At 42.7% G+C, this 18,488-nt stretch overlaps 1 protein-coding gene across 1 annotated transcript in view; it reads left to right on the top strand.

The window, feature by feature from the left end:
- Positions 1–18,155, top strand: part of Hsd17b12 (hydroxysteroid (17-beta) dehydrogenase 12) — a 125,213-nt gene extending 107,058 nt beyond the window's left edge. The window contains exons 8-11 of the mRNA NM_019657.4: positions 5,410–5,491; positions 6,914–6,979; positions 16,776–16,925; positions 17,191–18,155. Coding sequence (NP_062631.1) covers positions 5,410–5,491; positions 6,914–6,979; positions 16,776–16,925; positions 17,191–17,295 — 403 coding nt within the window. The 3' untranslated portion in view covers positions 17,296–18,155. The remainder of the gene's footprint in view (positions 1–5,409; positions 5,492–6,913; positions 6,980–16,775; positions 16,926–17,190) is intronic.
- The last annotated feature ends 333 nt before the right edge of the window (positions 18,156–18,488 follow it).

Genomic DNA, 18,488 nt, shown 5'->3' with positions numbered 1-18,488 from the left:
CCCCACCCCACCCCACCCCACCCCACCCCACCCCACCCCTTTAGCTTAGTGAGATGAGATGCTGTGAAGTGCATGGTGCAGAGGTAGAGCTAGAGACCTATGGCCATCGCTAGACCCAGCAGCAGCACCCGGTCAGAGCTGACACTGGGTATGAAGGAATAGTGTGAAGGGGAATTCATGCTTATCCAGCAGAACCCAGCTTGGAGAATCCACATGAGTTCAGTCCTTGTGGTTCAAGAAATTAAGTTGGGTTGAGAAATGACCTGGTAGAAAGCCATCAGAAGCTGTGGAAAGCTAGAGTCATAGAAAAATGGGGGTTGGGCGGAGGCTTACTAAGGACTAGTTAGACATGTATGTAGAGTTTATTAATCAGTACTTTGTATTAGAACGGGCATCTATGTCCAATGGAGCTTTAGGAGTTATTAGGTATATTCGTCAAGGTGTGCTAACTACACTAATAGATTAATCCCTACCTACATGGCTTATCAGGTTAAAGATTTATTTTCCCCTTTTTTCTCCACCTTGTCCTTGAGGAATCTCAGGCTCCCTCCATCTATGGGCTCTGGCATAAATCTTTAAGGTCTTATCTTAAGAAAGAGTTTTTCACCCAGCTAACAGGTAAAGGAAGAGAATCAGAATAATGTTAGGGGAGGCTTCATGGGTCAGCTCTGGAAGGAGTGTATATCACATTCTGCTGTCCAGAACTCCACCTGTAATAAGCTGCAACTTACTGCAAAGGAGAGCAGCAGTGTTAGTTGTTTGCCAGAAGGAAGGAAAAGCTCCAGGTGAACAGATGTCCAGAAGTGGTCTCCCTTACACCTGTAAGTGGCTTCACTCTAGCCACTCTCGACACCTCCCCACGGTGACCTATTTCTGTGGTTGTTTCCATAGGATTGGTATTCTCATTGAGTAACAGCAGTGTCCTTTAGAAAGAGCCTTTGTTACTGGTTTCTTCTCCCTCCTCCCTTTCAGTGGTTCTGTCATTGATGTATGAGATTTTTCCAAACATTCTAGAACTATAGCCAACTGACTATCACTAAACAAATACCAATAATCAGACTAAGGTATTATCACCGTACATATAGAAAATGCATAATTACATTATCGGGAAACTTGCTCTCTACTTCTCTGGAATTATAAACATTGTGTACAGCTGGAGCCAGGAGGTGGTTGCCATAACAACCATGGAAAGGCTAAAAATAGCCTCTTTCATATTGTACTGCTTAAGGTGGAATTATGACATGTTATGGCGTTGTAGGGCAGGTAATTCTTTCTTGTGCTAAATGTTTGCAAACTTTATTCAACAAAGCAATATTTGTATAGTGTGAGAATTTGATTGCTGGTTCTAATTGTATGCCTGACCCTGTATTCCATGATTCCTTCTCTGACATTGAACACTGTTTTGATAGTTTCTCTGTGTTCTTAGGAGTCAATTAGAGAACTGTCTACACCAATTTCCGTTTTCCATCTAAGCCTAGAAAACTCTCTAATGACCCTGCAAGAGTGCACTTCAGTCGTCTCTCCTGTGTAGTGGGAATGTAAAGAGCTGGGATGGAGTCTGTATGTCACAGCCCTGTCTGGTTAGCACTCTGCACTGACTGACTTCTGGCTCCTCTCTCTTCTCTCCTCTGCTGCATGCAGGGTGGGGCGATGCTAAGGTTTCCTGAGTCAGGCCAGAATCAGTGACTTCTTTCAAAAGACACTATTATTCCCCCAAGGCAACAGTATTTTTATAGAGGTGAGGACAGGGATGCTACAAGAGCCCTGCAGAATAGTGAGGCATTTGCAGAGCAAAAACTTGGCAATTTTAAAAAATCCAAGTGACAATTAAAGGGAGTCTCATGGGGAGTTGTCCAAATCTAAGGGAGTCCTAGAGAGCATAGCTGTAAGGAATCTGTAAATGAAAGCTGCTGGCTTTCACAGGGCTGAACCAGCCTATGGATTGGCTTCTGGGAGGACAAATAAAGGATGTGACTGGAGGTGAAGAGGCGTGTCCTGAAGTGGAGCTCATCATTCTGCTTTGTTTCTGCAGCATTTTAGTTCTGGTAGATCCTCAGTAATCTGTCCCTCCAAGTCACCATCCCGTGATGGCTAGCAAGTAAGCAGTGAGATCAGCTACAAATACAGAAAATGTTGCTTTGTTTGTTGATCTGATGTTGTCGCAACAAACTAGGAAATGTGCTGAATTCTGAGCAACATGGGTCTTCAATAACAGAACTTCAGCAGAAATTCTTAATATGCTCCCATTGTTCTCAAGCCTCCAGAAAATGAGAGGTTAACCAGCTTGGCTTATGTTTGTCTCTGTGTGCAATTAAGCATAGCCTATTTTGCCCTTCTGCTTGATATAACAGAGTTGTCATGAGCCTGGCTGTGCCATGGAAACTGTTTGACGTCACTAATTCTGCTTAGATGGAGGATTACAGCTAGACAAAGTAGTTGATTGTAAAGATGAATCCTTTGTGGCCCCAGGTCCAAATGTTCACCCTATTTCCACTTAAGGAGATATATTATAGGGATTATTGCAGGGCATGCTAGTGTTCAATTTGGGATACAGACAAAATAGAGTATTTTTTCCTTAGAGAAGATAGGTCTGAATGCTATTACAGGAGGGGTCATGGAAAGGTCTTTGATAGACACATATGTGTGTTCTCAACAGTGGGACAGATTGGTAGGTGGGGCGTTTTATCTGTTGCCAGTTAGATACGGTTAAAAGTGTTCTCATTTTACATAGCACTTTGACAGTCTTAAATTTTATGTTTTGGTGTATTTTGAAATATAAGTACTTTGTTTTTTATAAAGTACTTAAAATTGTTGACTTAGCTCTATCTACTAGTAATTTCTTCTGTCTTCTTCTTTTGGATTCTTATTTATTTTTAATTTACATGTAAGGATATGCTTCCTGTATGTAAGCCTGTACACCCCATGTACCCTGAAAAGGCATCGATTCTTTAGGACTGGAGTTACAGATAGCTGTGAGCTGCCATGTGGTCTCTGTCAGAACAACCAGTATGCAATTTCTCTGGCTTCTAGAAATTTTCAGTCAAGAGTAGAATATTTGAGAAATAAAGATCTTTGTTACCTCAGAAGTAAATAAATAAAAGAACGACTGCATCATTGTGACATATTGGATTGTTGACATTATTCTGTAAAATGAGAAAAGAGCTTTTATTATCTCTAAGTGACTTTTCCTCTGTTGAAGTCATAGCACTAAACTTTAGCCTTTACCTTCAATTTTATATTTCATTTGTGAATAGCAGAAAGAAAACTGTGACTTTTGTTCAAGGGCATATGCAGCCACTCCACTTAGTAGGATTGTAGTGGAACAGAGTCTGGCTCTAAGCAGTGGTGGCAGGCTGCAGCTTCAGACACAGCATCGCCTGCATCTACCTTAGACAGGCTCTCTCTGTTCTTACACTTGACAGTAGAGCAGCTCCTGGCTAATGGTTAATGTGGAGTGATTGTGAGGTTGGAATTGCTCCTTAGGAAGCTTGCTTTGCCAGAGTAGCCACAACCCTGTGCATCCACCTCATTGGGTGTTCTAATGGGCTGTTAGGTGCCCTAAAGGCTGTGTGTTGTAATAAAAACAGAGTTTCTTGTATTTTGCAGACTTGTTAGCTTATTTTACATGCTGTAAACTACACACCTGTCTAAATTGTGCAGTTCAGTCATTTTCAACATATGTAGAGCTAGACAGCTGTCAGTACAGTTTAATTGGGGAATATTTTTGGCATTCTAAAATGATAATTTTTTTGATGTGGTTTTTATTCAGTTTTTACTAAAGGAACACTCCTTGATTTCAATAAAAGATTGTTCTGTTTCACTTTCATCAAAGAAATTTTTATAGGTGTAGAAGATGAAATGACGAGGTGTTTATTGCTAATTTACCTTTTTTTTTTTAATCTAAAAGGGCTGGGTTCTAACTCTTGATAAAAATTATTAATTTTTTGCCTTAGGAAAAAAGATACCAATATAAAGATGATGTAGCTAATGTTAGCCACTTCTAACTTTAAATTTTCTTTAATTTTGAAATTTTATTTTGATCATCAAGATGTTGGTGTGTTTCACTACTTTGGAAAGTGTGTATTCTGTTTTATAAACAACTGATTAGACTCCTGTGATAGCCATGAAGCAGAGGGCCCAGACTTCCCTTTGGTTACAGTAGGCATCTCTCAGAAAGGCTGGCAGATGGAAAGATGGCCATAGAGTGCTGTGTCTTTTCAGATTTATTTCTAAAATAACTCATATGCCATTTAGTCATGTTTCCTGGTCTGTGTTCTTTCTCCTTCCCTAAATAGTGAAAAACAAACAACAAAACAGGACTTAGGAACCAAAATCCAGAAGGAGAATGACAACAGACTGTGCAGAAGGAGACGAGGTTGAGGAGTGACCCAGGGGTGCCTGGGCCAGATTTTAGTATTTGGGAAGGAGGGCTGTGCTGGGGTGTAGGTCAGTAGTAGAGCACTTGCCTGGTGTAAGACCCTGCACTCCATTCCCAGTGCTGTTAAAACAGAAAAAGTGATAGTGTGTCTTGAGAAGCATGAACTCGAGAGAACAAGGAGGTACCTAGTTTTCTAAAGTCATAATTCCACACCCTGCTGAACCTCTGTATGCTTGCTAAAACTTAGGTGTTTACTGCATTGCTTTTCACAAACTGATTTTTATTTATTTCTGGTACTTCCCTGAGTTCAGTAATCTCTAAAAGTCACAGGAAAAAGTTGAACTTTGTTTTTTGGCAGTCTAATAGTTAATGAAGTACAGACTGGTGTAATTTTCAAGTCATTTCTTTCCCCAAATCCACACAACCCAGGGAAGTTATAAGGATGGTACCCCATTGCTATGAAGGTTTATGAAAGACTTGACTGCATGTGAACAAAGGTGGGCTCTGGTGTCTAGAGGCTCAGGACTGTGTTAAGAGGGAAGTGTTTACACACACTGTTGGAGTGGACAGCGGGATGATGAGTCAGAGCAGACGTGTCTATGTGGGGGGGGGGGGTTCTTCAGCTTTTGCTCTGCAGACATTGACTGCAGTGCCTTGCACATATGAGGCAAGCATTATATGAGGCAAGCATTCTACCTCTGAAATATATCCCCACCATCTACATAGGGATTTCTGATGTTGTGGCCACAGAGGAACCTAGAAAGTACAGAGACAACTAAAGGAGACTAGCTAGCTGATCCAGTCATGCATTGGATTACTAAGACTGGAAAATGAGCTCATCGTAAAGAAGAGCTATTTTTAGTTCATTGAATTACGCTTCATTCACCGGCCAGACATACCAACTGCTCATGAGAAGCAGGGAGATGCGTGTTAGATCAGCTGCCCTGTTGCTCTGTTTCCATCTTGACTGCATTTCACAAGCAATGTGCATATAATTTCCCTCAGTTTGTGTGATGTGTTTTCAATTCCAGATCTAAAGGGGTGATTCTCAACATCTCCTCAGCCAGTGGCATGCTCCCAGTTCCATTGTTGACAATCTACTCTGCAACCAAGGTGACTAACGAACACTGCAGTAAATTATGTCAACATAAGACGGGGAGCTGATTTTCAGTCTGGGTGTTAACTTTGTTGAAATGCTATACTTGGTAGTTTGTATCCAACTGAGGGGGCAGGTAGGTGACCCACATGGGTTTCTGGAGTGTCACAGATGGAAATAGATTTACAAGTGGAGTGCCAGTGTGTCACAGCCACGGATGGTCTGATTTTTGGTCCCTGGTAGTTTATTGATTTTAACAGGGACACTAATGCTTTCCATAGAAACCTAGCCTCAGCCAGTCCACCCAGTTGGTTAGAATCTGATACTAATGAGCCTAAGGTGGGACTGTCGGTAACATAAACATGGCCTTCACATAGCCAGGAGGTACATCCTGGCAGTACCACAGCCATGCTCAGCAGACAAGAAAGAGATCTATGGAGAGTGAATGTCTGCCACCTTATCTAGAATTCCCGAACACTGTCATGTCTAGAGTGTGACAGGAATTTCCCAGAACTCTATGTCATCATACAACACCGTTACTCACATCTTCACATTACTGCTAGGATAGTAATTCAGACTGAATCTTCTCCTGTCTGTGGGCCAGTCACTCCAAGTTCAGTTACTTCACTGAGGCGTGGAAATATTTCTGAGGAATGACCATTTTAGTTATTGAAATTAAGCAAGCCTTTATGGAAAAATAAGTAAATCGTAATGCATAATAGGATCATATAGTATGTCTGAGAAGGAAAAGTGCAAAATACAACTTTTCACTGAGAAAACTCAGTACTTACTGTCTTCCAAGTCCTGCACAGCCCCACAGCCCTCTGATCTACCTGCTTTCTTAGTGGCTGAAACACACTGTCAGCATGTTTAATCAACATCTTGTGCTAGAATTCCAGTATCTGGAAATCTCCATGGCGGTCCTGCCAGTGGAGACCTTCCATTGGGGTGTCATTGAACTTGGCCTTTTAAGCCTGATACAAGGCTGCATGGTTTCCAGGCAGTTTACAGTTTCGTTATCAGATGGACTCTCACCCTCACTTCTCAGACCCAGCTCACAGGACCCAGCAGCAAAACAGAGCTGCACAGAATTCACTCTGGGTCTCTCTTGGAGTGGCAAATAGAAAGTGAAATTAAATCCTTTGTTACATAATAAAAGAATTTTTTTTTCTTTCCTTTGGAAAATAATTTGGAGGAGGCTTTTCTCATTAAGTCAAAAATTGGCAAATGTTATTTTTGGTAAGATAATGTCATTTGTAGCAGAAAAACCTCCTGAGGTTTTAAAGTGTTTTTTATCTCTTCTGCATTTGAAATGAAAGGAATGACTAGAAACAGTAGTGTTAAATGGTTAATTTATTATTTTGTTGTTTCCATGGCTACACTCTAGGCAGACTGATGTAATAGATGTATTTTCTTTCTCACCCCCACCTCCCTCCCAGGCCTTTGTAGATTTCTTCTCTCAGTGCCTCCATGAGGAGTATAAGAGCAAGGGCATCTTTGTGCAGGTAAGTGGAGTTTGTTTCAGTTAAGTATCCCTGGTTTTGTGTGGTTTCCACAGCAACAGTCGCTGTCTTGGCAACGAAAGAAAATCGCATTCCTCAGTAAGCGATTGTGACGTGAGCACTCCCTTAGAGACATGGTTTCTTTCCCCTCCTGCTCTTAGGTCTAGATTTTTAAAAATTAGCCTCTCTAATTTTTAACTAGGTTACCTGAACTAGAACTAAATGTAAACAGTTGAAGCATCATTATTGTAAATGTTCATAGTTTATTTTAAGACAGTCTGACTCTTTAAAATTGTGGTAGAAAAATACATAACAGAACTTAGATTGTCGATTATCTGCATGCAGCTCAGGGGCATGAGTGTACTCACCGTTGCACAGTCACTGCTACCATTCTTCTGGGAGTTTCCTTCACCTCCCCAAACTGAAACTGAGCACCATTAAATGCTAACTTTCCCTTCTCTTTCCCCAGCCCCTGGCAGTGACCATTCTGTTTTCTGTCTCCCCACAGTTGCCTGTTCTTAGTCCATCCTGTGAATAGAATCATTCAATGTTTGGTCTGTGATCAGATCACTTAGTATAGTATCTTAGGCTCTTTTGGCACAATGTGGGGATTAGGGTTCAGACAGTTAACCCATTTTCCCAGGCTGATCCGAGACTCAAATCTAGGTCCGTTTGCTATTAGAACACTTGCTCCTATCCCTAGGCTACTGAACTCACTGTGCTCAGGAAATAATGAAGCCAAAAGTACCAGGCTGTTCGTGACCACTCTAGTCTATACATGGAGATAATCAAGATGGGGCTAAGGGTTATCTAGCTGTATTTTCTAAGTCTTTTCATTTTTAATAGTATTGGAGCTAAGTCACTTACCACAAGGAAGGGTAAGGTAAGTGTTCCCTCATCTTTAGGGTCCACGAAAAGCCTGCTTCTTCCAAGCCCTTTCCTTTGCTTACTTCCTAGGAGTATCTACTGACCACTTACTTGAAATTGTTTAATTTTCAGCTCCCTGTATATATAGGCTACATGTGGGGAGACAGGGTTTTGTAGAATCTTGTATTTTATGCCTATGATACCAGGAATCCCCCTTAGATTGGATTTTGGTAACAAGGAAGCCAGGTAACACTGGTAGGAGGTAAGGCTCCTGTGCCACTCAGTGTTACACTGTTGTCTTTCTGGTAAATCTGTTATTATGCCCCAGTGTGGTTCAGCGGGCACTCTAAAGTCCACTGGAAGGTACCCGGGAGGCTTTGGCTGGAAACTGCCTGTGTTTCAGTGCCATGAAGTAGCTAGCGTTGCTGTGTGAACACAGACAGCAGTCCTGGTAGTATCCAAGCCTGTCCCTTCTCTCATTTGCACAGCCTGTTTTCCTCAAAGGTAGTTTTCTTGGATTCTCTGCCTGATATTAACCTGATATGACTAGAAACCACCCCAAAGCACATTAGTATTTGCCTTCTGAAATATGTTATTTTGATGAGCTTGTACCGTTTACATCAGTAAATTTTAAATTATTTAATTTCATCCATCATTGTCTTCATTACTAAGATTCACTTGAGGTCTAAACTTAGAATGAATTACTAAGAAAAGGAAAATTCATATTTATGAAGAAAAACGTGGCTGTCCCACTGTGAAAATAAATCCCCGGATACTGAGTAGAGCAGAGAGCCCATGTTAAGCTGAAACGTAGCTGCTTTTCTCTGGGTGGTGTTTCTGTCTTCTAGGTTACGGACTGGGGGATTGAGTGCCTTGCTGCACCTTCTATTCCATCCCATGTTTCTTGGGTCATCTCGTTAACACACAGATCAAGTGACCTCGTTAACACAGAGATCGGTACTGCTGGCGTCTCTCACTGGCTATACCTGAAGCTTAGTATTGAATTCAGACCCCACAAGGCATCAGTGCTCTTGCTACTTATTTATGTTGAGGCTAGAGCAAACTGTGGAATGTCCTCTGTGTTCTCTGCCCTGTGAAGTGCCCATGACTCATTTTAACGCCTCTTTCCTCGAAGCTAGTTTCCTTAGATTCTCTGCCTGATAGGAATCTAATATGGCTAGAAACCACCCCACATCACCTCTTCAGGACTGTCTCACACTGCCGCCAAGCTCCTTCTGTCCCTGAGCTCTGGACAAAAGGCTCAGGTTCCAGTGCATCTTCCCTGAGTCCCTATCTCAGGCCTTAGACACTTGGATTTTCCTTCTTCCCGGAGCCTCACATGCCTCTGTCTGCTGCTGGGCCTGCTCACCAAGTGGTTTTTTTGTTTGTTTCTTTTCTTGAGAAAGTGTATTATAGTATAGACCAGGCTGGCCTTGAACTTACAAAGCACCTGCCTCTGCCTCCTGCCTGCTGGGTAAAAGCCATACACCAGCACTCCCAGGTTGCAATGTGTTCCTGAGCAAAGCTGTTTGCTACCTCGGTGTTGCTAATGTTCTCCCCCTGCCCCCTATCTTTCAACAACTGAAGACCGATGGGGAGGAGCAAAAGGAACTTGTGCATACATCCTTCAAAGAACAAAACTCACGTGAAATCTAAGTGAGGAGATAGGCGCTGGTCTGCCCTGTGCTCACTAGTAAATGCTGAGTGAGTGAGGAATAGCCAGGGCCACCTCAGCTCCCACAGTCCTCTTGGTTTCCTTCCTAAGTCATTTTTATTAAGAGATAATTTTAAAGCTATTTACAAAAAAAAAAAAAAAGTGGAGCTGGGCAGTGGTAGTACACGCTTAAATAATTAACTCCAGCACTTGGAAGGCAGAGGCGGGTTGATCTCAGAGTTCAAGGCCAGCCTGGTCTACAAAGCAAGTTTCAGGACAGCCAGGGCTATACAGAGAAACCTTGTGTCAAGAAGCTAAAAAGAAAACAAAACAAAGCCAGTTGTAGGCATAGACAGTACCAAGAAGAGCAGCCTGGTCTGTTTGCCCAGCTTTCCCCTTTGTTACTGTCTGACTCCACCTAGAGCCATTAGAGAGGCCTTAGACAGGAAGTCGGGTGTGCTCTTTCGCTTCGCCTCAGCTTCTTAGTGCACATCTGACAAGTTAAGTTCTTAGATAACTACAGCAACACTAAATGTGAGGTTGAATGCTGGTGTAACGTTATTGATTAGATGATCTGTGTTCACTGTTTTACCTCTTCTCTTGTTTATTCTTTTTCATTTTGGTTGGTTGGTTGGGGGGGGGTTGTTTTTGTTTTTGTTTTGTTTGTTTGTTTTTTGACACAAGGGCTCACTATGTAGCCCAGGCTAGCCTTGAACTCAGTCCTCCTGCCTTTGCCTCTGGAATGCTGGAATTTCCAGCATGCATCACCACACCCTGTAACACTCTTTTCAGTTTCCTTTTGTTTTCTGGTGCTGGGGGTTGACTGTAGCACCCCTAGGCAAGTACTAGACCAGTGCTCTGCCACTGACCTATGTTCCCAGCCATCTTTACAGTAATGTTTGATTCTCCAGAAAAGCATTTGGTCTAGAATCCGGTATTCCATTCTCCTGTTTCTTGTGTTTCTTTCTCTCTGGACTCTTTTATGCCACTGATGTTTTGGAAGAGCACAGCACTCCTCCCCACTCTTCTGTCTTGAGCATACCTCATTTAGGCTTATCTGACACAGCTTGTAGTTATCGGGTTATGCTTTTATGCCTACAGCAGGAAGGATATACTGCTGAATCCTTCTCAGGTTGTCACATGGGAAGACAGGAGTCTCTGTCTGTTGCACTAGTTGCCATCAGTGGGGAGACCCCTTAAAACATGCAAATATCTTACTTCCTTAGACAGTTTGCCTTAAGTTGTTAAATTTATATGTTAACCCTATATAATATATATAATTTATGTGTTAACCCTATATGCTTGCTTCACAAACTTGCCATATGAAGAGATAGCCTATCTGGATTTTAGTCCAGGTGAAAGCATGGAGACGTCAATAAGTCCTCCCCTGGTCCAGTCTAGTTTTGTGCAGACCTCATTGCCTGTGTGCTTAGAGATAGTGAGGAACAGACACTAAGCTCAGCGTCACCAGACCAAGATTATGAGTTCTGCTCTCACCCCTCAGTGGTCATCTGACCTGTACAAGATTTCTCTGTGGCTTTGCTCCTTAATTTTTGACTCCTAAAGGCAAACGAGGTGACTAATGTGACATATATAAAGGCATCAGAAACTGGGAAGTGATAGTATGTATAGAGAAGAGAGATGAAAAACAGAAGCAGTGTGCATTTATGGAACCCCTACAGTGTGCCCCATGCTCACTCACTGTTACCAAGAAGCAGTGTGCATTTATGGAACCCCTACAGTGAGCCCCATGCTCACTCACTGTTACCAAGTTTGAGCTTGATGCTAACCTGACCCCATGTCCCAGACTGGAAAATAAAAATTAAGGTGTATCTCCATTTGTCAGGAGTGGGGCAACAAAAGACTCAAGATCCCTGACTCAAGGCACACAGATATTTAAACACACTACCAATCAGTGGACCCTAAATGAGAGGCCTGTGTATTATGTTTCACATATCTCCAGTCAGGAAGTATGTAGAGTGTAGTATTGGGTATGGTAGTTGGGAATATGGTAGCAAGAAAAACAGGCAGTGAACAAGAAAACATGAGTACAATGACCCCCTATAGCGATAGTGCTGTACATCTCAGCAGGTGGAGAAAGTATAGGGAAATTTACTGATCCAGGCTTATATAACTCCAAGGCAAAAGGTCTGCAGTCTGTTGATCACAGAGCACTAAATCAAGTCTATTCTGAAGATGTGTCCAGTCTGGCTGCATCTCACGACACTACTGCCATTGCATCTTACTTTGGACCATCTCTCTATTTGGCCTCCTGGGCTAGATAAGCAGCTTTCCATGTGACTCCTCTAGAGTCACTTGGAAAGAAGGAGCCTCAGTTGAGAAAACACCCCCACCAGATTGGCCTGTAGGGCATTTTCTTGATTGATGGGGTCAGGGAGGAGGGCCGAGCAAATGATGAGAAGCAAGCCAATAGGCAGTGTTCTTCCATGGCTTATGCGTCAGTTCCTGACTTCAGGCTCCTGCACTGTTGGGCTTCTTATCCTGACTTCCCCAGATAATGAACCGACTATAACTGTAAGCTGAAATAAACCCTTTACTCCCCAAGTTACTTATGGCCATGGTGTTTAACACAGCAATAGATTCACTAACTAGAACACCCCACTACTGCTATCTTTGCTGATAAGATAGTGTCTGTTCACCGTAGCCAGAGTTGGTAAAGCAAACTCCAGTCATTTCACTTCCCTGCTTAAAATTCCACCAAAGCTTCTCATGTCTTCAGAGTAAAACTCTTGAGTTGTATGACCCATGGTGCTTTGATTTCCACACTCAGCTGTTCCTCAGTTTACAAGGGTCTGCAATCAGATATCTCTGGGCTAGCTTCCATCCCTTGTGTGAGAGCATTGCTTATATATGACCTTATCTAAGCCTAATTGCAGAAATAGTCTATCATCAATACTCTGCCCACATCCCTCTGTAAAATCAGGGTCTGTTTTTTACATGGTTGTATCACAGGTACCTAAACATCTTCTAGGATACATTCAGATAAATTACTAGATTGGGGGGGGGGGTCAGTTCCCCCCCCCGTAAATATTAACATACACATTTCATATGTTAAAGGCAAGTTCTTTGTAGGATTAGTAGTCACTCAAAGAATTCTTGTAACCCCTGAGTTAATCAGGAGGCTTTTATGGAAAGACTGATAGTCTGCAAGTAGAGAACGGCAAGCAGCCAAGCTATACTGTACGTGTTTAGTTAGCCATGTGCTTGGGAGGACTTCAGATCCTAAATGAAGATAAATGAAGACACAGACTTAAGTGAAGTTTCCCAAAACTCATAGAGCCACAGCCTTTGCCTTAAGAATGTGTCCAGGCTGGAGAGAGAGCCCAGTCAGTGTGAAGAGAAGCTGTGCATTATGCCTCCAACTCCAGCTCTGGAGAAGGAGGGAAAACCAAGCAGGTTCCCGAAGCCTGTTGGCCAGCTTCAGGCTCAACAAGTCCCAAAAATAGAAAAAAAGTTTAATGTCCTAAAATAATAAAGGTGGAGAGTAATCAAAGAAAGACTCCTGAAAACAGAGCCATCTAACTAGTACATGCATAACACACACACACACACACACACACACACACACACACACACCCCTTGGAAAAGAAAGAAGACAAAGCAAACAGCTGTGTGCTGACTATTGTCAGCCTAATGCTGAAACTGCCCTGGAGTTGGCTTTCCCTTGCTCTTTACTTGGCTGGACCAGAAGGAAGATGGGGAAGCGGGGAGGGACCAAGTGAATCTAGAGAAGGGCACATTAACAAGATTAGGTGCCACAGGTAGAACCTTGCTCAAAATGGAAAGGTCTGATCGTTTTTAGGTTTGAGAAGGATATTTAGTTCCTAGCTGGCTCTGCCATGCGAAGTTTTGAGACTCGGTGTTTGGTTCTTTCGTGTCTGCCATGTGTCTTGTCTTCCAGCATCCAGTTGTCCAGTTGTAGTGCCTTGTCTTGCCTTGTCTTGCCTTTCCCCTTTCCCCTTTCCCCTTTCCCTTTTCCCCTTTCCCCTTTCCCCTTTCCCCTTTCCCCTTTTCTTCCCTTTCCTTTCCTGAATCGGGACTCCCTCCGCAGCACATGCTCTATGAAGACCATAGTCTAAGTAGTCTATTCTAGTGGATACGAGGATAACAACATACCAACTGTGATCTGTTTTATTTAATAAGTTGAGCACACACATAGCATCATCACCTTTTGCCCTATGGCCTAACTAATTATTTCCAGTTGAAGATTCTAAATTTGGAAATCAAGATACTTGCCCACAGCTGTGGCTGTCAGGGTCAGGTTGTTTCTGAGGGGGCAAAACTTATAATGGTGACTTGTTGGGTGTAAGTGGCCTTTAAGTTTTATTGCTTTGAAAACTTTCTGTAAAAGTATAGATGTATTTCTGATTTGTTTCTCATAATCCTTTCCTGCAAAGGCGGAAGATGGATTAATTATTGTTTCTTGGGCATTTATTTACTTTGATGGCTTTTGACATAAAAGATTAACTTACATTTCACATATTCCTTTTAATACCCTTCACAGCTAGATCAGTAGATTTGCTTTCTTGAGGCAGATGATCTTCCTTAAGCTTCAGAATGTTTAGATTGCTGGCTCAGTGGGAAGGTCCTTAGTGCTGCTTGGTGCTCTGCATCTGAATTGCCAGGCCACACTGCCTTCAGTCCACACTGCCTTCACTCCCCTGCCTCAGTCCACACTGCCTTCACTCCCCTGCCTCAGTCCACACTGCCTTCACTCCCCTGCCTCAGTCCACACTGCCTTCACTCCCCTGCCTCAGTCCACACTGCCTTCACTCCCCTACTACCTCAGTCCACACTGCCTTCACTCCCCTGCCTCAGTCCACACTGCCTTCACTCCCCTACTACCTCAGTCCACACTGCCTTCACTCCCCTACTACCTCAGTCCACACTGCCTTCACTCCCCTGCCTCAGTCCACACTGCCTTCACTCCCCTACCTCAGTCCACACTGCCTTCACTCCCCTGCGTACCTCGTGCTATTCTCAGCACTGAGAATGGAGGTGACATGACTGTCTTCTTGAGCTTGTGTTCAAGAACATGCCTAGTGCTTGAACTAACTTTCTTTTGGACTATACCAAATTCCTTGCAGTCCCTGAAAATGCCTTGCTCCTCACAGCTCCTCTCTACCCGTGTTGTTCCTTTACGTTGTTGTACCTAGCTGACTCCTCAACTGTCTTTAGGACTTACCCACAAAGCCCTGCCTCACTCGCCTCTGAAGCCATCGTACTTCAAATAGGCCACTGTTGGACACCTTGATTTTATATCCAGGGTACAGGTACATAGCCTTCCAGCTTAGAATTTCCATGTTTTAGTTGGGAAAATATAACTTGACTAGGAACTCCCAAGGACGCATGTCTTTCTCCACCCCCAGTAGCTGGAGGCTCCTTCAGAACCCCACCACAAGCCAGCTGAACCCTAAAGCCATGAGTTATCTTGTGGTGCCACCATGTGGTTCAGTCAGGCAGTGCAACTGAATGCTGCAGTATCAAAATAGTCCCTTGTATGCTGCTTATGCTTTCTGAACGAGCAGAACAATGGATGAAAGAACAGTGCAATGCATTCTTCACAAGTGAAAGGCATAGTTACAGACTGGCTCCATCTCGGGAGCTCAGGGCTTCCCAGAACTCCTTGTAGACTGTGTCCTCTGGAAAGGCCTTCTTGGGCTTCCATATAACCAGGAAGCATACAGCAAAAAAGATGAGGAAAGCTGTGCACGTGCATGGTGTTACCTGATGTCAGAGTTTACACAGGTCTGTCCTGCCCTGCTCTTTAGGTAGTGAACAAACAACGTAACAATTGGACCCCACAGTTCAGTTTGTCAACCTGAGACTTCCCCAGTCTGCCTAAATACTGATGAGACAAAGTGGACTAAAGACTTGACAAGACATCTTTCTCATTAAAGAGTGATGTATACTAATAGTTCTAATAAATAAATCCTCAGAAGTCAGAAGTCAGAGTCACTCCAACTGCTGGTGTGCTCTAGTGACTGCTGACTCAGTGGACTTGCCTCCTATAGGTGGGGAAGGTGGAGGACGGCCCCAGGTAGACTGAATAGATGGGTTGCAGGCTCAGCTCCCACAGTAAGGGTGGTAAGCTGTATTCTTTGACTTACACTTGGTAGTGAGAAGAATACAAAATTATGTGTGAAAAAATACACGTGTAAACAAATCCCCAAAGAGATGTGGGGCTGTTCCTTCCAGTCTTTGCAGTAAAGAAATCCAAAGTGTGGAGAGACCTCAGCATTATTTGTAGTGTGAGTTTTTGGTGGTGTTTGTTTGTTTGTTTGTTTGTTTGTTTGTTTGTTTGTTTCATTTTAGCCACATATTGAACTGTTACTTTTTCTTAAATAGCAATGCCAGCGGACTTCACCCCTTCTTTTCACCCTTGTGAGAGGAACAACGGTTTGGTGGGCTACTGTACACCTGGATCTTTTGTTTCACAGGAGGACCTCTCTCATCATGACTCCCAGAACTTATTATAACGAGGGTTCTTTGTGTTCCATGTTGTGTCATGGCCAAAATACAGGGGGCATATGCAGTAGAGAACATCACATTTGTGAAATGCCTGGAAAAGCTCATGTTTCGATTCACCACCACATCTGTCCTGTCAGGTGACTTCTCGTCACCCAGGCTGTTGTCTTATTTTCTTTTCATCTCTTCCCCAAACAGAAGAGGGCAAAAAAGATATGGTCCCATCTTAACATTAGCAGTTTATAAAACTTCAGGAGCAGGACGTTAAAACACCGGGGAAGAGAAGTGGTGACCAAAGGCCAGGAAAGTGGATTTTCATCTGTGAAGGACTAAAGCTCATAGAACAAGTGTAATTCCTCAGGCGTGGTGGCGCAGAGTTGTCCCAGTGAGACATTAGAAACCTCACGCTGCTTGACTGCACAGCAGAGTCCCTCTTGACCTGGATAGGAAGGACATCCTGAGCCTCAGCCCCTCAGGTTTCTGCCATTCCTTTCCTTTTAAAGATTCAGAAATGCTGGCTTGTGTTTTGTTTCATTTTATCCCGGCCTCCAATTCTATTTTACCCATAGGTCATCACTGTATTGCAGTTCATGTTTTTGGTATTATATGTTCTGTGAAGTTGGCTTTAGATAGCATGTCTCTCCCACTGCTCTAAAGATGTGAACTCCAGATATCATGAGGATGCTTCTGCTATCATCAGCAGTCAGGCAGGTATCACACTCAGTTTTGTAGCCTTCCTAATCAATGGCATGTGTTGTCTTTTCTCTTTTTGTATGTGGTGGATTCTAGAGTGTCATGCCATACCTTGTAGCTACAAAACTGGCAAAAATACAGAAGCCGACTTTGGATAAGCCCTCTGCAGAGACATTTGTGAAGTCTGCAATTAAAACAGTAGGTTTGCAGACCCGAACCACTGGATATGTGATCCACTCTCTCATGGTATGTACATTTCCAAATCTTAAACATATTTTCCAGTTTGGGCTTTTCTTTCTATATGATTTCTTAGCATCAAGACATATACTTTGACAAAGTGGTACACATCTTTAATCCTAAAAAAGATATTTATATTTCAAACTATATACCTAAGAATTTTTAAATCTCTGTAAATAATAATGTAGAGAATTAGAAGGTGGCAGATAGGCTTTTCTTAAGTTTTACTCAGTTGTGAGCTGTGCTTATATATCTCCCCCATTTCTTTCCCTAGGGCTCAATAAACTCAATCATGCCTCGTTGGATGTATTTTAAAATAATCATGGGTTTCAGCAAGTCTTTGCGGAATCGCTACCTGAAGAAAAGGAAGAAGAACTAAGTGCTGCTGAGTTATTGGGCCCCTTGGCCAGGTGTTTGACCTGTGCCTATACACTGGGCACCTGCCTGTCCCCAGAGTCTTCACTGTTGTCTCAGTAATTACTAACATGGCATAGTTGGCAGAAAACAAATTCCTTTTAGAGGCTCCTAACATATATTCTGGATACAACCAGGAGTAATTTGAAGTTTAATGTAAATGTTCTTGGCAAATGTATGTTCCTTTGACAAAAAGGAACAAATCCCAGAATGACAGCGGTAGACACAGACCCATCTGGCCCACAGTGCCAATGACCACATTATATTTGGTCTGGAAGCTACTATAAAGTGCATTTTTTATTTTAGCATTAGAGGGAACAGGGCTCGATTAATTTGTTATGGGCAGATTCAGTGTAGTTTACATCGAGTTCTGTGAGCTTTTCTAAGTGTATGTCCCAGCTTCGTATTTATGTGGCACTGGTCTTCTCAAAGGTGGCTAAGACATAAAAAGAGAATTGAAACATGGAGTTCTTTCTAACACGTAAGTCCACAAAATGTTATTCTTGGACCACACATCATGTCTGCTCTGTTCAAATGTATGTAAATACTGAATGCTATATAGTGTGCCCGGAATGTAGAGGTAAGTGGGCCAAAGTGTACATCAAGACCAACAACATCCTGTGGTACCGCAGGATCCAGGAAAGCAGCCTGTGTGGACACACAGCATTCGTTGTGTCTGCACTGCACCCGGATACTTGCCTAGGATGGCAGACTCCTTCTGGGGTGGGTGGTGGGGTCATGGAAACATGTTCTTTCTAAGATGGTGTCTCATATTTAGAATTCATATATCTGCTTTTAATAAAAGATGATGTAACTGTGGTGTTGAAATGAAAGTGTATTTTTGATAGTGGAAAACTAAAGCCCCAGTCACACTGCCTTAAAGTAAGCTAAGTCTGACTATAGGTGTCAAAGCATGCACAAAGAAGAACTAGTTCTGTGAAATGTTCATTTGGACAGTCATTGTGTGCATAGGTTTCAATCAATTCCTAATTTGAAAGACCACCAAATCTACTTAAAATTTTAATTGATGGAAGTAAGTATTTAAATATTTCTAACTACTGGTTTCACAAGCTAGTAAAACAGCTCCCCCACCCAAACATGTGCACACAAAATGCTATCTGCTCCCAAAATCATTATGTAGGACTCTTCTATTAGTCC

This window comes from Mus musculus, chromosome 2 (genome assembly GCF_000001635.26).
Source record: "Mus musculus strain C57BL/6J chromosome 2, GRCm38.p6 C57BL/6J".
Classification (NCBI taxonomy): domain Eukaryota; kingdom Metazoa; phylum Chordata; class Mammalia; order Rodentia; family Muridae; genus Mus; species Mus musculus.
The sequence above is the reverse complement of the archived record's forward strand: the minus strand, read 5'-3'. Positions and strand labels throughout refer to the sequence as shown.